The sequence below is a fragment of the Taudactylus pleione genome, unplaced genomic scaffold, assembly GCF_031769625.1.
Source record: "Taudactylus pleione unplaced genomic scaffold, aTauple2 ptg000256l, whole genome shotgun sequence".
Classification (NCBI taxonomy): domain Eukaryota; kingdom Metazoa; phylum Chordata; class Amphibia; order Anura; family Myobatrachidae; genus Taudactylus; species Taudactylus pleione.
In genome coordinates this window covers 24,351,527-24,374,081 of record NW_028284658.1, presented here as the reverse complement: position 1 = coordinate 24,374,081, position 22,555 = coordinate 24,351,527, and the positions used below count along the sequence as shown (strand labels likewise).

At 43.8% G+C, this 22,555-nt stretch overlaps 1 protein-coding gene across 1 annotated transcript; it reads left to right on the top strand.

Moving 5' to 3' along the window:
* The first annotated feature begins 2,841 nt into the window (after positions 1-2,841).
* Positions 2,842-22,555, top strand: CNTD1 (cyclin N-terminal domain containing 1). Its single transcript, XM_088480850.1, has 7 exons — positions 2,842-3,043; positions 8,032-8,107; positions 10,760-10,934; positions 11,182-11,344; positions 19,183-19,327; positions 22,194-22,290; positions 22,445-22,555. The coding sequence occupies exons 1-7, from the start codon at positions 2,866-2,868 to the stop codon at positions 22,553-22,555; spliced, it is 945 nt and encodes a 314-aa protein (XP_088336976.1). The 5' UTR covers positions 2,842-2,865.

Genomic DNA, 22,555 nt, shown 5'->3' with positions numbered 1-22,555 from the left:
TCCGTTTTTTTGGAGGGAAAAATCCGAACTCAACGTGCAAACTCGAACCTATCCGAGCCTGCACATCCCTAATTTAAAGTATTATTATTTTTTTTTAAATAATTGCTTTTTATAAAAAAAATTACATATATATATTTTTTTCTTTAAAGTGGCCTCAAATTAACACAAAATCACCTTTTTTTGCTACTTTCTTTAAATTTTTCTGTAATACGTTTGAGATTAAACAACACAGGGCCTGATTCAGTACTGATCACAAGTGCAACTACGGACGCAGATTGAGCGATTGTTTGCCATCACGCGTGCCCATAAGTCGCACTGCGCGTGACCTGCGACTACGGATGCGCAGAGGAATCCATTACAAAATCAATGACAGGCTGTCAGCGTTTGGGGTCGGTGATGGGAGAGTGGTTGGAAGAACGGTATGTTTGTCCATTTCTTTGGCGTGCATAAATTATCCACTGTGATTGTATACGCAGCATGAGAGCTCTCTGCCTGCGAAAATATTTAGTGTCTGCGGCTGGTCATACCTGTTCTAAATGCTGCGTGACTGGGCAATGTGCGACAATGGTACCGATGTTTATGCAGAGGAGTGACATTAGACAGATGTAAGAAAGCAGTAATGGGCGTCTTTACGCCGGCTGAGCTTTGGCAAGCATTAGCATATATTCGCAGCTGCGTTCCCTGTGCAATTGCGATCAGTACTGAATCAGGCCCACAGTTTTTAAATCTCCAGTACTATCCTTATGCCCACAAACAGCCTTCTATATGATTCTGCTAACAAATGTTTCACTTTCTTTTGTATCCAGGATGGTCTCCCCACTTTTTCAAACTTTTCTCTCAAGTACCATGCACTCGCATTTCTGGGGAGCGCACATTCGTGCAATGTATTTGAGTTTCATTAAACAAATTTACTTTTGCAAACTTGGAGCTAACTGGATTGACTCCTTAGAGACAAACTTTATGAGGGTGCTCTGAGCAGAAATAAGGACATGAGGGGGCTCTGGCATATAATGGAACATGAGGGGCTCTGAGGCATATAAAGGGGCATGAGGGGGTTCTAGACTGAAATATATGGAAATGAGGGTGCTCTGAGGCATATATAGGTGCATGAGGGGGGACAGGACTGGGGCATGAGGGGGCTTTTTATTAGAACGGTAAGAAAATGTCTTGAAATCTGACAAACAAAATGATTGTAACTCTATTGCGGTTTTGACCACACTTCCTGATCGCGCTCCCTGTTTGGAATCTGGCCCCCTAAACTTTTCATGTTCCTTGATGTGGATCCAGGGAGGATGCTACTTTGACATGGCTCTTCTAGAAGGAAATTTCAGGTATATAATTTACTCTATTTTTGAAATCTAACAAATGAGACACCACGAAATGCAAACACATGGCTGTTAGTTAGGAGACAGCCCTTTGAATGGAATGATACTTTTGTATTGCATAGTAAAGTGGATTTATGATATATCTATACTTACCAATATGTAAGTATAATGCTCTAAGGGCCTCATTCAGAGCTGAACGCTCTGACCAGAGCGCTCGCTCTGAATCCAGGCCGTCCTATGTAAATGTGGAGCGGCCTTTTGGACGCTCGCATAGCTGTGGGTTACCACCCACAGCTTATGCGAGCGTCCATGATGATGGTCGCGATGGTTAAAGACCATCGCGACCATCGGGCTTGCGATTAGACCCTGCGGTAGGGTCTCGCTGCCACAAGCCCTGGAGTGATTTTGCGTCTATCAGAGCCAAAATCACTCCCACTGACATCACTACTGATGTCAGTGGGGCCAGACTCAGACGGTAGGCATTCCCATGGGAACGCCTCCGTCTGGCAGCCACGCCCACCAAAGGGGGCATGCTGTCACTCACCATCGACAGCACGCCCCCTTTGGTGGGCGTGGCTGCCAGACGGAGGCGTTCCCATGGGAACGCCTCCGTCTGGCAGCCATGCCCACCAAAGGGGGCGTGCTGCCACTCACCATCGACTGCACGCCTCCTTTGGTGCGAGACCCCGAGCGACGTATTCCTCGTCGCTCGCCGGGTCTCGCGCATGCGCATGACGGAGCTCCCTCCGTCGTGCGCATTCGCCCAACATCGACCCGCTTGCGAGCGTCCTTTGCTCACGAGCGGGTCTGAATGACCCCCTAAGTCCTTTTCTCACCAGCCACTTGATGCTATTCACAGAAATTAAATTATGATGCCTCAGTACTATCCTCTCATATATACTTAAAACCACACTTAATGGAAAATCTGTTATGTCAACAACCGGATCACATTTGGTAGTTCTTTCACACTATATAATATTGCCAACAGAGATTGATTTATAATGATCTCATATAAATAACAAATGTCAGGAAAAGGTTAAACATCCCATAATAAATACACAAAATATAACCAGTAGGAAATAGAGCTGAGGTTTCTAAGCACGCATTTGACTACCTCATGTTTAGATGCCAGTCTCTTCATGCTGCCAGCTGTTCTCTGGTCCAGTGAGTGAGTACCCAGAATCAGACATCTAGCACAGGGCATTCACAGCAGCTCCGTTCCATCCCTTATACTGCTTGTTGGGGCTGTAGCTCTATTAAAATAGTATTATATTTTACTGCTATTTTGCTTATGGTTTAACATGCTAGCTGGGGGAAGGGGAGGACCCTCCCCTCTGCATTTGTCTATGTAACTGGCCTAAGCAAACGGTCAAAATATTCTGAAATACTACTGAACACTCAGTCATTTTCTAATTCAGGTCACATTAATAGTTCCAAATTGTTGCACATGGCAGAGTGTTGTGACAGCATAAAATGCTCCTTTAATCTTCCTGTAGGACATATAACAACTTTTTTCAGCATTATTTGTTTCAGGTCAAGGATGAATTACTTTCCAGGTAAAATAAAAAGAAGAGATTCAAATGCTCCTGGCACAATATTTGGGATAGCCCCTTATGATGTCATAGAAGATATTCTTATTGGCTTGGCTAACGACAATGAAACTGTTCTGGAACACTTGACAGAGTATGCTGGTGCTTTTAAGCAACCAAAAGTTATAGGTAAGTCATGATAAGTTAGGAGTATTCTATATACAGTTGTACAATTGCAAAAAATTTAAAAAAATAATAATCTGCAAATATAAGTATAAAATTCTTCATACCTTAGCATAATTCTTAAGTGCATCTGTCACATTACACACAATCATTGTGTAGGCTAGAACAGTATTCAGCCCAGAAATTGCCTAGGAAGTAGTGACATGGCTGATGCATGAGGTGAACATCTTCCCACAAAATGTATCTGTATTGCAAAGCATGCATAACCATGTAACTTCCAGGTTAGATTTACTTATAGTTTAGGTTTAGTTGACATTTGCACTCAACTATAAATTATATGTTTAGTATGAGAAAAATTGATAAAAGTATAATCATCAGTCATAGTCATGCTAGTCCTTATAATGGAAATCCACATTGATATATTTCTTTTAGGAACATGTATTTATTTATAAAATGTTGTAATGAGAGCATAGCCACAAATTATAATAAATATATATGAATGCTTGCTCTGTCTTACCCCATCCCACCCCCGACCCCCAATATAAATTGTCTACAGAAGAGGTTTATCTACCTTTTCCCCTGTCCATTTGCTCTGCTTCATCTGAGGTGTTTGTCCTGTCACGTCACATGAAAGTGGCAGCAAGCTATGTACGTACATAGGGCCTAATTCACTACCGATCGCAACTGCGAATGCTGTAGTGATTACGCATGCAGTTCAATTGCAATAGTATGCTAATCCATTGCGATCGCTATGCTGCCGCAGCACTACGTCAGGACGCCCACTTTACCTTACACACATCCGTAATGTTTAGCAAGACTGCGAAACCATCGGTACAATCAAGTACCATCGCAGCCTCACGCACACTTGCACAAGGTCAGACCTTACTCAGAAATTGCTAACTTCATCGCATGCTATGAGTTCTAAAGCTGCATAAGGCATCGCATTGGCTAATTTATTGACGCCCCTGCAACGGCGTTCAACCGCACTGGCACGCCTGTGTTTTGCCAACCACCACCTCATCACTTTCTATCAATCACTCAGCGATGGGTCTGCGTGGTCTCTGCGATCGCAGTCCCGATCGCAGTGGCCGGTTCGCGCACACGCACTGCGATGCATACAAATGCGCAGTACACAACTATTGGCCGATTGCGTGCATATTAGCAACTGCGATCCAAGCTGAGTTAGGCCCATAGCTAGCAAGACAGAGTGGCCTCAACACAGCTTGGGAGCCTCAAGTTTAAAACACAAACCCACAAGGGTCACCAGATGTATAGGTCTTTTCATGTTCCAAACTGAATATTAGGTGTAAAATTTTGCATGGCCTGTATGGTAATATAAGAAAAGAAAATACATCAAAGAAATAATGTGGCTGATTCAGACTTGTATGCAAACCCGATGTAATTAGGCTAATATTTGCCAATAAAATGCTTTGTTTTATTATTATTATTTTTATTATTATTATTATTATTATTATGGCCCCAATAATACCTTTCTTTAAGGCAGGGGTGGGGAACCTTTTTTCTGCCAAGGGCCATTTTGATACATATAACATTATTGCGGGCCCTGTGCAGGCCAACCCCCTTCGTGTGATGTCACACGAGGGCGTGTCCACAATCATCGGTGATCACAGCAATGCACGAAACATCCTGAGGATGCTCCGGGGAGCTGAAGGGCAGCGGTGTGACCATCTGAAGCATCCTAAGGAAGTTCCAGGCAGCACTGCTGCATAGATTCTAGTTGCAGTGTGCCATTCTAGGCACCCTGCTAGCCAGAGGAGGCTAGCAGAAAAAAGCTCAGAGGGCCAGACCAAATGATTCCGAGGGCCTTATACGGCCCCCGGGCAATAGGGTCCCCATAACCGATCTAGATACTGTCGACCTTTTTACTGTCTTATGTATAGTCCAGCACCCTGTATTTGCACCCCTTGAATTGCAGCATGATTTGTACAGGTACAGAGTTACTTGCTCTATCTTACTTCCCCCACACACCTACCGACGGATCGCAGCATCCTGCGATGGAATCAGAAATGCTGACTGGCGACCATCGATTCTCCGTGATCCGTCAGAGGATCATAATTTTATCGTGATTGGCAAATGAGTGAAATCCAACATGTAGGATCGCAGGAACGCAGCGATCCGTTGGTAGTATAAGGCGCCATTACTCTATTCCCAAATCTGAATCAGCCCCAGAGACACCAGACAGCTGTATTTCCAAAGGCCGATAGAAACGCGGGACAGTATGTGTCATAATCTTATATAGTGTCAGATGAGTCTCGCTACAATCCGAAAGACGTTTGTGCACTAATATTATATAGGTGGAGCTGCCAGACACAAATCCCTACGCACACAAAACTAACACTGCCTGTATATTAAAGAGGGGATTATATTGTCAGGTGTTATACATAGAACACTGTGCAGTGATCCCAACTACCAGAACTACCAAGTTTTTACAGTATAAACATACAGATGGTAGATAATAAGCTTTGTGATGGGTATAGGGAGAGGTTCCCAAAGGCACCCTAACAGTCCAGGTTTTAAGGATAGCCATGCTTGATTACAGGTGACTTAATTAGTGCCTCTTTCAATTTGATTTAACCACCTGTGCTCAACCATGGCTATCTCTAAAACCTGGACTGTTGGGGTGCCTTGAGGACCGCGTTTGGGAACCTCTGGCATGGGGAGTGAAGGCAAAGGATTGCCAGGCAAGGCATGCTGAGAGCTGTAGTTCATCAGTTTGACACTGACTGCACACATTAGCGTTGGTTTTTAATCCACTTCCTCTGTCACCCGACGTTAGTTTCCTTCCTTAGCCTCCCTGTGTACTAACAGGTGACGCCTTCTGTCTTCCTCCTAATAGCTTCGTTCATCTTCTTAGGAGAATATTAATTAGTTGTGCCCTCGTCCCTCGGAATGCGATGTGAAATCAGTACTCAGCTTATAGAAAAGGAAATCACTGCATTCTCTATCTACTGTATCTTCAACCGGTTACCTCCAACGCCACAGCAGCGGCCAAATGCCCAAGTGACATCCGGACATGGGGGCCTGTCAGAGCAGCTCAGGGAGGGGGCTAATACAGGGGAGATTGCTCTGTCCTCTAAACTGCTCTATAGGGTGATGCCATACAGCAGACAATGGATTCCCATTCAGCAATTCCTGAGCATTTCAGGCGCATCATGCGGATTTCAGCATAGCGCACAAGGGTCGCAGAAATCAGGCATACGCTCACGGACGAAGATCCCGAGAACAGACGGTTTGATTGGACCACTCTATACGTAAAATGGGCAGTAACTGGGACGCGAAAATGCAGAGTGTCGTGGCCGTGTAAGCGACGACAGCAGCGTGCGGACGTGGCACCTGTGTCAGACAGATCTTTTGCACCCAGCATGGGGATGTGTGCATGCCTCAATACTACTGATAAAGGCTGAAGCTGCGGGACAGAGTTCCACATGTAGACGCACAGACGCTCCGCATACACGAGCGGATTGTCACTTTAGTTTAAGGGCTGCAATTTTCTGGCTTTGCATCTTTTCAAAAGTTCGTCTAGTTGGAAAAGGGCAGTCTACGGTGACTTACAGCTCTGTGTAATAATTGTGCTAATAATTTACACAGTCCATCATCCATTGCAACTTTACTAGTTTAACAGCAGCACTAAAGAGTATTTGTCTCTCCCCCCGAAATTACCATGAAGGGCCTGATTCAGACCCGCTCGCTAAGATGCGGTCGCACGCAGTGAGCTGATTGTTTGCATTCTGCGCATGCATACGCATCGCAGTGCACGTGCGCGAACCAGTGCGAGGGATCAGGAAGCGTTCGCTCGCTGCGCACAAACAGCCTGGCTGAGTGAGTGACATAGGAAGCCTTTTGTGGGTGGTGACAGGGGCTGGCCGCTAAAAACGGGGCGGGTGGAGGTGAGAACGCAGGCGTGCCTGAGAGCCTTAACGACGTTTCAGAGACGTGCATAATTATGTGGCAGCGGCATAGTACACATCACTTGGCTGAAATCTACACTGAAGCGCTCGCAATGCTTGCAGCAGGGTATGGTTAACCACAAGTACTGCGATCGCATCCGATGGTACCCGATGTTACAGATGGTTGCATACACTTCCTGGAGATGACGTGTGTACGTGGGCGCCTTAAGACAGGCTGGTGGGCATCTCCATACACAATGCGATCACACGCTAAGACATAGTGGGCGTGCTAATGCCTTTGCCTGCCTTGCTGAATTTGCATACGCATCTAGCGAGCGAACGCTTCTAGCAAGTGGGTCTGAATCGAGCCCTAAGCTGCCTACAACATGGTTGCATCAGCTGGTGTTTGCTTCTTGCTTTGCTCATGGCTGATACTTTCAAAGAAAGTAACACAAAAAGTGGAATTTGAAGTGACAGGTGGTTATCCAAACCATCCTAATACTGCATAGCAAAGCTAGTAAACTAATGTTATAGGTGTGGTATGAAAGTCGACATTTAGAATGTCAACATGGACATTAGGTTGACAAGCAATATGTCGACATTCACAAATTTCAACATGGTTAAAATGTTCATATAATGAGCCTGAATCCAAAGTGTACGCAGTGTCAATGCCACACAGAAGCGGCCAATGTTTTCAGTCTCCTTATGCGTCCCGATGGTTACTATTAGGAGCCGCAGAACCAATTTGGACATAGAGAGGGGCAAATTTGTGGGCATTTCAGGATGGTAACAGGATGGCTAACCAGAAGCGGGCGTGTAATAGATGGCCCTGTTCAGATGGATAATCTGCTCCTCCATAGGGCTGATGTAATGTTCGGTGGTGCAACCTATGCGTGTTATATATATATATAATCTCCTGCGTTTGCTCCTGCTTCCACACATAATGGCAGGTTATTTAGATTCTACAAATTAACCCGTGTGTCTGTGTGAATTTGGTATTAAGAAATTTAGACTGTAGGCTCTAATGAGACAAATATTCCTTCACTGCGTTGTCTAAATAAATAATAATAATGTTTTATATTGCAGAACTGGTCTTCTTATTGTCAGAGCATTGGCGTCAGGACAGCTCTACTAAGTACCAGGCAGTGGAATTATTAGACAGGTACAGTTAGTTAGCTAATTAGCTAGTTAGTTGTAAATATTATATAAGTCCCTTGTTATATAAGTCCCTTGTCACAGTTCATCCCCTATTTATCATATGTAGTGATAATAGTGATTTTCTAGCACCGCATATTGCAGTTATAAAAAAAACCTGTTATTGCTGCAACTTACAGTACCAAGGATCGTGATCCTCAGCTGCCCGGAGATAATGGCTGGCAGAGGTAAGAGGAGTTCAATGTTTCTCTGGACAGTTTTCTTTTAAGAAAAGCAAAGGTGTCTTTTAGGAAACCTACTCATTCCTGTTCTGGTATTTGTGAAATGTGAACCAGATTTGATGGTATATGGGTGTGGCGCAGATCCCATGAGGCCATGGACCCCAGTTGTCAACAAGGCATCGTGCAGGCTGGTGGTGGTTCCATAATGGTGTGGGATGTGTTCACATGGCATGGGTTGGGTCCACTGGTCCTCCTTAACATGCATCGTCGAATATCTTGGTGAGCATTTTCAGCCCTTCATGTACTTCATGTGCCCCCACTACAATGGAATATTTAATCAGGATAATGCGCCGTGTTGTCAGTCCCAAGTTGTCCAGAATAAATTTGAGTAGCATTCTGGAGAGTTCAGATGAATGGTGTGGCTGCCACTTTCTCCCAACATGAACCCAATCAAGCATTTTTGGGACGTGATGGAGAGGTCCATTCGCACACAAGATCCTGCACCTACAAATATCACAGAGCTGTGGGAAGCTATCCAGACGGCATGGGTCAACATCTCTCCAGAGGTCTTCCATCCACTTGTAGAATCGATGCCACGTCGAGTTGCTGCACTTCCCCGGGCTAGAGTTGGAGATCAAACAGTTTTGGTTTGATCAGTACATGACTCTGCTCTGGGCTTCCAGTTCGCCTTGTAAAAAAAAATAATAGTAATAATAATGATAAATGTTTGATATAAAATTATATAAAACAAATATTTTATTAATATTGTGGGTTTGTGTCCTGTTCTGAGATTCTGCCTAAAGAAATACAGCATTTTTTTCAATAAATATCCTCTGTTATTATAATGATTTTAAAATGGCAATAGTGAAAGGAGGACATTGGCGGCACATCTTAAACATGCTTCCCCATGGGAAACTGTTGCCAGAGTAGGCAGTAGTATGACGGTAGCCCTTATTAGATAGGGAAGACCTTTTTATAAATGGGCCGCTTGTGGATTATGCAACATATGTGTGTTATCAAAGATTTTAAATAATTAGACAACTATTTTAAATCTTTGTTATGAATAATAGATGTGAGGGTGCTTGATTTAAAGTACATTTCATATGGAAAAGGCAATTTCCGCATTTATTTATAGCAGTAAATATTCTCTCTTGTGTAGATAATAATGTCATTACATTATTAAATTGTGTGATTAAACTATAATATTTACTACTAAAACTGTCAAGCCACATACTTGACAGAATTAGTAGTAAATATACTTGGCAACATTTGCAAAGGCATTTTAGCGAGATTGTGAATGCAACACCTATGCGCGCAGCGCTGAAGAGGCCACGTACTGCTCTGTCTGAGAGACGTGTTCGAATATTGACTTACCTCCAACTGTGCATTAAAATTATTCCGCAATCTAATTTACATTTTCTAGCATCTTAAATTACCCCATCTACCTCTATACCTTCCACCAGGTTATGCAATTCATCATACATTCCTGTTACGAAGCATAGTATAGATTTGCTTTAATCCCGCACAAATCCCCTGTAATGCAACATAGGTGCCTTGTAATGGAGCACACATCTCCAGTAAATTGGACACATATCACATTCATCACAAAGCCACTCATGTAGCCATCAGAGTGCTGGAGAATGGCAGACATTTTCTTGTAGCACACATCCAACTTATTTTTCAAATCAGTGTTTCCTCCATAGAGGGTATGCAGTCGGGAAGACGGCGGACCTAATCCCAACAGCCGGCTTCCCGACTGCTTAATCCCAGCGAGGGTTAAATGACAGGCGTCTAAATCTAGACGCCTATCATTTTAACGGAGACCGGCGCCCGCCATCCCGATCGAAGGGACGCCGAGCGCGGATAGCCGCGTGGGGGGAAGGTTAGGTTTAGGGTTCCTGGGGGGGTTAGGGCTAGGCACCCCTTGGGGACTTATTTAGGCGGCGGGGAAGGGAGGGTTAGGTTTAGGCACTTAGAGGGGGGATTAGGGTTAGGTACTGGGGGGAAGGTTAGGGTTAGGCACCCCTAAGGGAGGTTTAGGGGAGGGAATTAGGTTAGTCAATACTTACCTTAGGGACGATTGGGATTTTCACCCATGTCTGGCAGCCGCTGTCGGGATTCCAATCATACCGATTCCGTAAAGAGTGATATCATCATCACAGTGTTGCGCCCACCCAGCCTGGCCTCAGGGAGATCACCACTATTTCACTTACATTCAAGTATGCTTTACGTTCTCAGTAAGTGTATGTATACACACTTGTATACCTTATGTAAGCCTGCCACAAAGGCTAATGTTTTTGAGTCAGAAATACGTCCAACTTAACATAGAAACATTCTACATATGTATTGTGCACAACAAATGTCAAATTGTAGATAAGGCTCCATATATCTCACTGACACTGGAATCTTTCTCATGTAGTGACACTAATTTGTTTCAGGTTTATGATTTTCCATGTAGAGGAGCTTTATAAATCCAGTGTAGAAAGCTTGAACATAATGGAAACAGCACAGGCGAAGACATGGAGATTAGTAAAAGCTAGTCTATGTGAAATGTTCATACTACGCATTGCATCCTGTATCCAAATAACAAGCAAGCTGCACTTCCACTACCATGTAAGTTATGTTTGTATCAGCATTGCTTTGTAGTTAATGTACTTCTTCTATAGACAGGAAATGTGTGGTCATTTTAGGGAAAGTCCTGTTTGCTACAGAGCAGCAGTTGGATGAGATAGCTGTCACTTCGGCATGCTTTGCCACTAATGTCTTCATAAATATGTACTTGTATAGACCTCTTACTACAAGATGGTGACATCCTAAAACAGCTGCATGTCTGTGACCTAAACTATTTTATTATTTACAGATAATCAATAATAACACAATAATGCAGTTTCTGACATCAGCAGGTTACACCTGTAATAAGGAGGAGATACTGAAATCTGAACTTACAGTGTTAAAAACTCTGCACTTCCATATAAATATCCACTCTCCATTTACCTACGTAGAAATGCTACTAGAGATTTTAGGTAAGTCATGTAATATTGGTGGTTACTACTATAATAAGTGTCATATATATGTTTAACATTAGACTTGCAGTATTGCTGTATCTCTGGTCAGCACCTGTATGTTTTTTTACTGCAATAAATATTTATTCATGGGCATTGGTAAGACAGGGTACCACCAGCAGTTTTATTAATGCACAAAAGAAATAAAAAACAGTATTTAGGGAGCAACACATCAACTCAGTGGATTAGGAAACATATTGGGTACCAAAGAACAGTGCAAACATGTATGATTTTAAGAGAGGAGAGAAAGGAAAAGAGAGAAAAGGTTTTGTATCGGGGGGGAGGGTGGGGGGAAGAGGGGAGAGGGGATCTATCCGAGATAAAATTAAGCCAAGTGTCTTGATAATTAGGCTTTTACTGACCAACTTGGAATAGGTTGGAATAAGTGTGGGTCTCTTAAACGGCGACCACGCCAGGCTGTGTGTTACCTGACATGGTCACACACAATGCGACCAGTCAGAAACGCCCACTGGCAGAGAGACCCCCCGACCCCATTGCATCCCTGCACCCTCCTCCAGTGTCAGTCGTGCTGCCGATCGCTGCTGACCGGCAGTACCCCACACCCGGTAGGTGTAGAGAGAAGCAGCCACCAGGGAAAAGTAAAGGAACAGCCCTCAGCCCCCTGTGTATACCTGGCGGCTGCAGGGAGGTGCAGCTTCTGGGAAATGTAAAGTCACAATGTCCCAATTATCGATATTCCGATATATCGCCGGTCAGTATTTAAAAAAATTATATTAATGTTATGTGTTTAAAAAAAATAACATAATAAATATATATATATATACATATATATATATATATATATATATATTTATATATATATATATATATATATATAATTTGTATTATTTTTTTTTTTTAATACATTTGTGTTGGATAAGTTTTAAATAGATGTTCTTGACCTAATTCAATCATAAAAAAAAACCAATTGCTGAGTGGTTTTTGAAAAACAAATAAAAAATAACAAAATAAAAACAAAAACCAGTTAAGTGGTTAAACACAAGCCAGGGTCCCCAAATGGCACTAAACTCATTAAATTTATCAGCTCCTGACAACAAAAGATCATCCATAGCCATATAATAGTCCAGTCTAGAAAACCATTCTATAATGGTAGGTGGCATCGCGGATCCAACCGGTAATAGTGTGGCCTTGGCCACACTATTGAGATGTTTAAGAAACGACTTCTTGTAGGTTGACATCAGACCACAAATCTTACTTAAAAGCCAAAAAACAGGGTAAGTACTAACTTCAAGGCCCTAGAATCTCTTTGCATAGGGAAAGCACCAAATCCCAATAGGGCTGCACAGTCCCACCAGATATGGAGTGGAGAGCCGACTGTCGAGGTACATCTCCAGCAGGTAGCAGGAACCGCCGGAAATGAGGTAGAGTAGAAAAAGTATTCTAAGCAGTTTGTAGCTAGTGGAGAGAAAGTGCTGTGGGCTGGCTGGGGATGGCATAGCAACTTGAAAGAGGTCAGGGGTCTATGGGAAGCTTCCTGGACTGATCTATATAATAAAAAGTGTTTAATGGGGCGATATCTCCAAATCTCGGAAGTAGGTAAAGACCAAGTTTCCTTGGACTAAGTCAACTTAGTGGACAGGTAGCCCTTGATTCTTTATTTCAACCCACTATCTGATGCTGGCCTGGTCCATTCGAGATCCCTGCTGAGGATCACTGCTTCCTAATAAGTGGTAAAGTGGGGGAGTTGGAAATCCCCTAAATGTCTACAAAGGTAAAGCACATTGTATCAAAAGTGTGGTCTTTTTACTGCCCAAACAAAATCTTTCACCATATAGTGGATGCTAAGAAACCAGCCTCTGGGGATGTGAACCGGAAGGGCTTGGAGCTAGTAAAGGATTATCGGTAGTACATTCATTTTAATTATACCCGTCCTACCCAGCCACGAGAACTTACCACAATGCCTGTCACGAATCTCTCCACGAAGCAAATCTAGTTATCTGCATAAATGTGGGACAGATCCAGGTTCAACATGATTCCCAGATTCTTAATGCTAGAACAGTACCAGGAGAAAGAGAAGGAAGCTCAGGTTATCCACTGCAGAAGGGGGGACCGTGAGGTTAACCGCTATAGATTTGGAATAGTTTATTTTAAGGTTAGAGAGGAAATCAAATTCATGAAATTCATAGCTCCTGTATGTTAATTGGGGCTTGGTGAAGTGTAGTTGCCTTCCTATCCTTCCAGTCCTAAGAAAGATTTTCCCACACACCATGGTCTTGCTAATTTGTTATGACTTATTCCAACCTTTAAGCTCTACCTGCCTTTGCCACTTGTGCGTACTGTGTATTTACTCATACACTGTGGCCTATCCCTGTCTTAGGGATGGACATCGCAGACCAATCCTCATGTTTGTTACAGGATGTTTTTTTTTTTAAACATTTCTGGGGGTTACTGTTTTTTTTTTTTTATTAAATATGTGACCCAACATACCCAGTCGGCCCTGGCATATTATTGGCTGAAACCGACATGATTTGTTCATGGTGGCTGACCCCTCCCCAGGGACCAGTCACCTATGGCTGTGCTTCGAAGATCAGTCCGCCCCTTACTTATTCACTACTCACCCTCCTTTGATTACCTGCTAGTGGCGTCATGTGCCAAAAAGTAGGGATATGAGGTGAGCAGCACAGGCAGCGTCTCAAAGCCGGGGTCACACACATACACTGATTGCCTGTTGATCTATTCTGTGGATGCTGGGATTGGTGGCTGCTTCCCCTCTCAGTATTTGCGGCAGAGGTCACCCGTCGCTCCCCGTCCCCTGCTTTCAGACCGCCGGAGATCATCTTCTCTTTCATCACCGGGCATGAGTTTGCGAGCAGTGGACACCAAGCATTTCCTGCTGCTGGGTGAATGCCTTTGTGGAATTCCTAGCTGTGCATGCACCTAGGGGGCTGCTGTCTGGGGCACTGCTGGGTGTTTACCCACCTGGTTGTCTGTGAGGGCTTCCAGCATCTTTCATTGCATTGTATTACAGGCCCCTGGAAGTACACCAGGGTATATAGCCAGGCAGACTGGAAGTACGATAGGGTATAGGCTGGCAGTTTATGTGTTCCCCTCTTTGCCCTTACAGGACTTGGTCAAATTTTGAGGCTTTGGAGCTGGGTGCCCTCTACTCCTGGTAATCCAACTCCAGTAGTGTCTGCAAACGTGTGAACAAGTTGCGACTCTTGTTGTTAGTGTAGCTGGGGACAGCCCCATGGGTACTCACTGATGCGGGGGTACTTATACTGCCTTCATCCCCTTGAGCACTCACTGTTAAAGGTGGTACCTACACTGGGGCCAGCCCCTTGGACACTCACTGCTGAATGTGTACATACACTGGGGCCAGCACACTGGCCTAACTGCTGAGAGAGTCCCTACACTGCGGTTAGCACTCTGGGCACTCACTGCTGAGAGGGCACCTATACTGGGGGCAGCCATGAGCACTCACTGCTGAGGGGGTAACTACACTAGGCTTAGGCCCCTGTACACTCACTGCTGAGGGCATGGGCGGATTGGCCATAGCTTCACCAGTAATTCCTAGTGTACTGCTTTGTGTTTTTATTATGTATATACTGTACATAATATTTTTACCTTGCCCAGTGGTGGAACTTCCCTATGTGCAGCCATTCAAATAGAATGCATAACTCAGTCTGCACTTACTGTGTAGTGTGTAAATGTCTCTGCCCCCCAGCTGAAATGTCACCACTTGTCCTGTCCCCTTTGAAGAATAAGTAGCCTTGCTAACCATGGCTGACAGGCAGGGCTGCATTAAGGGCTACATGGGCCTGGGGCTGTAAATGTTCAATGGTTCATATTGAGAAGGGGAGAATCTGTGACCAGTGCTGTATGGGTGTGGCCACCCCCTACTCTCTCAGCCCCACTGTCTCCCTATATACATAAAAAAAAGTTGCAACATTTTGTGAAAAAAAAAATAGAAATACCATTTTAATAGTTAAGATATATGGCCGAATATTTGATGCAGCTGGTCATCATGCTGACATGATGATAGACCTGTTTTTATGTGGAGGCCTTAAGCTGTAGCTCCATCCACCACATTGTTAATCTGGCCCTGCTGACAGGAGGAGAACAAATGCCCCAAGTCCAGCAGCTGGGAATCTCCCTCACAGAGAGGAAAGTCCTGTCTACTTGGTCACCAACCAGCTAGAGGATTCACCTCTGGGGATTAGAAGAGTGGGTCCCAGCCAACCAGACCTCCCCTCCTCAATATTTAATTGACTCCTCCTCTCATAAATGGGGTGAGGGAAATATTACATAAACATCCAAACACACAGTGCACATATGAAGATCCCTTTTTCAAACTAACAGAAACACACACTATTTATGCCAACAATCAAAATACAATTGTAATTAAACCAACTCAGGGATACTTAATTTGGCATTCTCATACTCTAGCTTGCAGAATACTAGTGGCTAGTTATGATAAAACATACATCTATATAATAACATACCAAAATACTAGCTAATTTTACTGAACTATAGGAAACAATTGCTTAATTACTGATGTAGACTACAATAACTAGCAGGGTGGATTGGTCATAGGATTCACAGGTAGATGTATTAAATTTGTTTTGTCCAACATGTAACAGGAATTGGGCAACAAGGGTCACTCAAGTATGGTGATCTCCCATGCTGGTCTCCACACAGTATGTTGGACTTGGGTTATGACCAGAGTGCTGTTCCATGAGTTTGTCATCCAGAAGTGATCAAGTTACAAGTCTGGGGTGCTATGTACATTACGATGTTCTGTATGGCATCACCTTGATGCTCAATGTACTGTATGACATTCAATGGAATGCTGTCTGTACATTATGGCAGTCACTGGGATGCTGTATGGTGATCATGGGATATAGTCTTGGTGTATGGTGGTAACAAAACTTTAACTTTAATGAAGTGTAATATAAAGAAAAAAAATAAATTGTGGGTTAAAAATAAATTAAATAAAGATTACTTGTGTCCTGTGTGTCTGTTATTATCGTAGTATTAAATGTATTAATCGATTGGACCAATCAATTAATACATTTAATAAGATAATAACAGAGTCACAGGACACAAGCAATCTTTATTTCATTTATTTTTAACCCACAATTTATTTTTTTTCTTTATATTACACTTCATTAAAGTTTTGTTATTTTAATATCAACATTAAAAGTTATCTTTTATTCCAATTCAACAGTGCGCCAACAAAGAGGACATTCTTTTCTTTTCCTTTGTCTAATAGCATTCCATTATTGTGCTATGGCAGCACCCCCTACTACCTTACCATTAAATTTAATTGGTTAGATTTTCAATTTGGGGTCAAATACTAACTATAGTTTAACATACCTGCTGGTGCAGAAGTTCTGTCCACAATCCCCTTTCCTTTAAAGATAGTACTGTATGATGTTTACTGGGATCAGGGGTGTAGCAAGATCTATGGGGGCCCAATAGAAAAATTTCCAAAGGCCTTCCCCTCCCCTGTGCAAATTATTTAGCAGTTTATTAATTTTTATTAATTTTGATTGTAAATAATCTAATATCTACCTACTTAGCTGACATGCAGGATTAAATATATGGTAATTAGCATATAGTAAGCATTATAAAAAAAAATTATTATAAAAACAAAATAATGTAGTCTCTCTAATCCTAAATGTTTCTTATACAACATGGTATATAAGAGGGCTATGATTCATTAATACATCAGTTAATTAAGAGAGCTGGAGGCAGAGACAGCTGGGCCAGTGACAGCAGATACCCTGCAGCAACACTCAAAGGCAGGCTGGCCCCATAGCAGCCCCATTCTCTGTACCTACTGTCTGAGACTTGCTGCAAAATTGGACAGCTGCATAGGCAAATATTGGGTGTTGAATCTGCGTCCAGGTCTCCAGTAGGATTGTGTTAACAATCTGGCCTGGAGCTAAATCCTCAGAGGATTGAGCAAGTGTATATACATCTTAAGTCATGCAGTGTCATATCAGATGAATAATTTGCTTTATCCATCGTTTCTAAATTAAAAACCATAGATAAAATAGAGGGAGGTGTCTGAAGGGGTAAGGGTGACATGCCAAAACTTGTTAGAAGTCCTTACCTGAATATGTTATTCAGATTATTTTTCTGAAAATGTTGCTGTTCAGAACCTTATTGGGAGATATAATCCAATGTTCATATCAGTAGTCGTTATCCAAAGTCACCTAAATAAAGCAGGAACTACTCACAGAGCATCAATGTAGCAAAATGTCACAACAAAATGGCTGCCAGTAGCTGGGCATCCTTTATATAAGGCTGTGACCTGCATTGTGACATCACAATGGATGCAGGCAGCAGCTAGAGATGGCTGTAGCTTGGATCATCTCTGAGCCCAGACACCCTGCAGCAGCACTCTGGTGAAAATAGAAAAGCCTGGGCTCAGGGAGAGGGTGCCCGTAGCAGCCTCACTCTCCTACTATAGCTACACCCTTGACTGGGATGCTGTTTGTGTGGATGGCAGGCACAAAGATGCTCTCAGTATTACATAGCTGTCAAGTTGGCTGTTTGCTAGCACAACTTATGATTGTTTTGGGGCACCTGCAGTTTTAAATTTGAATGAGGCCACTCTCAGAATTTTTTCCATATATATATATATATATATATATATATATATATATATATATATATATATATATATATATATATATATAAGCACCAGTGTTTTTAATTTAATATTATGGCCCTTTTAAAGTAAAGTACTGTATAGTAAACATATCCCCAAAGGTTATATATTTTTTATTATGAGCCTGATTCACTACGGCTCGCTATTGCGATCGCAGCTGCGATTATGCACGGAGGTCTGCTGCGCAAATATGCTGATGAATGCAATCGTAAAGCAGTCACACAGCCAGCATAGAGATGCCCACTACCGTTATCTGACATCCGAAATACCTTGCAGTCCTGCATATACATCTGGAACATAGAGTAATATCGGCCCCTCACGGTGAATTACAGCAGGTCTGCCCTTACTTAGAACCTCGTTGCACGCAGTGAGTACTCAAGGTATACAATCGGGAAACCGGGGAGGGTTAGGTTTAGGGCACCCGGGGGGGACTTAGGGTTAGAGTTAGGCACCCCCGGGGGAGACTTAGGGTTAGGCACCCCCCCCGTGGGACTTAAGTTTAGGCAGCGGGGAAGGGGGGGTTAGGCACTTACAGGGGGGATTAGGGTTAGGCACTTGGGAGGGAGGTTAGGGTTAGGCACCCCTAAGGAGGGTTAGGGGGTTAGGTTAGTATATACTTACCTTAGCGACGATCTGGATTTCCAGAGCTGTCGGGCTTCCGCTGCCGGGCTCTGCTCATCTGTTGGCCAGGCGCTGCCGGGCATCGAACCAGATTCGTACAGATTCCGTACTCAAACTGCGTATGCCGTCACAGTGGCTAAATTATTCCTGCCCCTGCAACGGTGCTAATAGACAGGCACACCTGCGTTTCTCCGACCATTCCCATGTCACCACCCCACAAACGCTGACCTCCCATCACTCACATTGCGATGACTTTTTCTCTGCATGAGTGATCGCAGAGTGATTGCAATACTAACTCACACATGCACTCTGAGAGGCATACGCATGCTCAGTACGCACCATCAACCAGTCTTCTTACGCTGTTGCAGTTGCAATCCGTGATGAATCAGGTCCTATGTCCCTTTAAATTGTTTCTCCACAAGGATCAATGATGCATAAGTGAGCTTCTGTCTAAATACTTCAGCAATTGTGACATCTATAACTTAAATGCAAAGAAAGGAGAGTACACTTCTAATTTACATTTGGCATTTTATAGGACAAAATGGCTGTTCTGTGCCTTTAACACATGTACGTGATATGTGTATAATGGTCCTGGATTTGGTTTATTTACTGAGAAATCCTATATATGACACCGTGCTAAAAGCATCTGTGGATCTGTCAACTCCAAATAGCTCACAGAGGTGAGGATTCATTCTTCTATGGATGGGTGCAGGATATTTTAATGCAAATGCCCAGATTGGCCACTATGTACTGAATAGAAAAATAAAAAGCAAGAAAGGCGAGTTGTCCTGTTAATGAAAGTACACTGATTATTTACACTATGCCCACCAGAGGCGGGCTGGGCCGGGGGGCAGGGTGCCATCTGCCCCCCGGGCCGGTATAATTTCAGCGTTATGGGGCCGCCAGTTGCCTTATGCTCTTATACATAAAAACTTCTGGCGGCCAGGAGACATGCAGAGGATGCTCCCTGGCTACTCAGTTTGTGTAGCAAGGATAATCAGCGCGGCCGTCTGCCGCACTGATTTTCCATGAAGCCCTTCTAATTAGCAGCTGGGGAGCATCATGTGCATGTCGCCCTAGCTGCCATACAATCGCTGAAACCAAGGGGTGGTCCTGGTATGCACAGGACCACCCCTTACCAGCGCATCGGTTCCACACTTTCACAGTCCGCACGCACAGGCCGCGGGCAACGCAGGCCAGGAGTCGGACTCGGGCAGATCTTCACCATGACGACTACAATGATTTAGCTGGGGCCAGGGCGCCAATGGATGAGGGGAGAGACCAAGGCACCTCCTCTTCCACTACACTCCAGCTGTCCCGCGCAGTCTGGCTCTACACATACTGTCAGCATACAGTGAGTGATCTCTGCAGCTGCTGCGCTGACACATATTTCCGGAGACTCCCCCTGGTAACCAGAATCACCTGGACCTACATGGAGGTAAAAAGTCCAGGGTCCAATTATGAGGCTACTGATTACCTGTCCAGCTGAGATGAGACAGGAAGTCCCAGCACAACTTGCCAACTGGATGTGATGGGAATCGTAGTGCCATCGCAACTAGAGAGGCCCTTAAAAATGAAGTGCACATTTTATATATATATATATATATATATATATATATAGTCTATATACACAGTCTATATATATATATATATATATATATATATATATATATACACACATACATTCCACAAGGTCTGTCATTCGCCTAAATTAAATTTGTAGCTTCCCCTGGTGCCCTCAAACTCACCTAATAGGCTGCACTCAATGTAAATCCCCCTCAGTCTCCCTGTCCACAATCCCCCCTGTAACCCCCATCAGTGTGCCTGCCCTCAACCTCCCTGTAACCCCCCCTCAGTGTCCCTGCCCTCACCCTCCTTGTAATCCGCCCCTCTCAGTGTCCCTGCCCTCACCCTCCCTGTAACCCCCCTCGGTGTACCTGCCCTCAACCTCCCTGTAACCCCCCCTCAGTGTCCCTGCCCTCACCCTCCTTGTAATCCCCCCATCTCAGGGTCCCTGCCCTCACCCTCCTTGTAATCCCCCCCTCTCAGGGTCCCTGCCCTCACCCTTGCTGTAACTCCGCCTCAGTGTCCCAGCCCTCACCCTCCCTTGAAGAGAGAGAGAGAAAAAAAGAAAGGCAGGCAATGCCGGACATTAAATCTAGTGTGTATATATGTGTGCAGTATGTTTTTAAATGTTAATTATCTTGTGGATATTTTCTTGCTGTAATGTTGTGTGTTTTGGGAAGAGGGTAATAGCGAATCCATTCTAAGTAAGTAGGCGGATACACACACACACACACACACATGCAATATCGACACTAAGGGGGTCTGTGTACTAAGCCTTAGAAAGATAAAGTGGATGGAGATATGGTACCAGCCAATTAGCTCCTGTCATTTTATAGGCTGTGTTTGGAAAATGTCAGGAGCTGATTGGTTGGTACTTTATCTTCATTCACTTTAACCCTCTCCAGGGATTAGTACTGTGCATTGTGATCTGCAGTGACTTACTCACTGATGCTGCAGTGTGCTGGTGCTGCCCGTGGCTGAGGGCAAGGGGGAGACTGGGAGCTCCTCTCTCTATTCTGTTCTGCTGTGTGAGTCTGTCAGGTCAGACTTTTGTAGGGCGGCATGGGCAATGAATATGTGTTTTATTTTTTTCCTGTGAGGGCTATTGTGTTTTATGTGCAACCCCTAGTCGGGGTTATCAACACCAGGGCCACTTGCTTGTGTTGCCCCCCAGGCTGAAAGTTGCCAGCCAGCCGCTGATGCCCACAGTATAACATACAAATCAATTATTCACTCATGCTTTGTATATAGGGCCTGATTCAGAGACGGAAGCAAATGCGATCGCAGCTGCGTTTTCCTATGCAATGCAGAGCCGAAAATATGCTGTTTTGCAAAGATCACCAAGCATAAAGACGCCCACTGCTGCCTTCTTACCTGCGCGCAATGATGCATACCTGCATTAATATCGGTAACATCGACACAGATCAAGCGGCAGTGTGCCCTTGCGGCAGGTCTGACCAGCCACAGACTCAGCAGCACTCCTCTCACATAGAGAGCTCTCATGCTGCGTAGAAGATCGCAAAGGGCTAACTTATGCACGCCCATGTAATGGCGTTTAAATGGTCAGATACGCCTGTGTTGTTCTAACCACCCCCCTATTACCAGCCCCAAATGCTAACAACCTGTCAATCACTGTGCAATGTATTCCTGTGTGTGTCTGTAATTGCAATGCGATCGCAGCGCATGTGCAGTGCGACATATACGCATGCGCTATGGCAAACAATCGCTCGATCTGCGTACATAATCGCCATTGCGTTCATCTCTAAATCAGACCCAAAGTACGTACCCTGTCTATTTCCTAACCTGTGACAAAAGAAACAAGTCCTGCAACACACAAAGGAAAGAAGTACCATTTTATTTTTTATATAGGATGCAGACATGTATACACAGAAATAACTTGTGCCCATTTGAGAGCAACGAGAATGGACATTCAAGCTTTGGTAACTACTACATAAATAATTTATGATGTTTTTCTGGTAGGAGCAAGTTTCTGACCGTAATAGAAGATCAGATGCTCCTGGGTACTGGAATAGTTTCAGCCAGCAGTTTTATAATAAGCCAGGACTACTGGAACCAGGTAACCAGACAGGCCATCATTTCCAATAACTAATATAATACATTCACCTTTATTCTGTAGAAACATAAGAATAATTAGTCTTTGCAATCATTATTTTGTGCATATTCATTTTTCTAATTTTCTATCATTGTATATATCTTGGTTTTCTCTTCAGGTTCTGGAACATTTAAGTAACATCACAGGCATTACAGTGATCTCTGTGTTTGAAATATGCTCTGCGATACTGAAGCATTGTATAGGAGCCAATGTCCTGCCCAATCATTAA

What these genes read in the sequence shown, in the direction of transcription:
- CNTD1 (XM_088480850.1), top strand. Translation starts at nt 2,866, where the DNA reads ATGAATTACTTTCCAGGTAAAATAAAAAGAAGAGATTCAAATGCTCCT. An exon ending in AATGCTACTAGAGATTTTAG is followed by an intron (nt 11,345 to 19,182) that starts GTAAGTCATGTA and finishes GGCATTTTATAG; the next exon opens with GACAAAATGGCTGTTCTGTG. An exon ending in ACTCCAAATAGCTCACAGAG is followed by an intron (nt 19,328 to 22,193) that starts GTGAGGATTCAT and finishes TTTTTCTGGTAG; the next exon opens with GAGCAAGTTTCTGACCGTAA.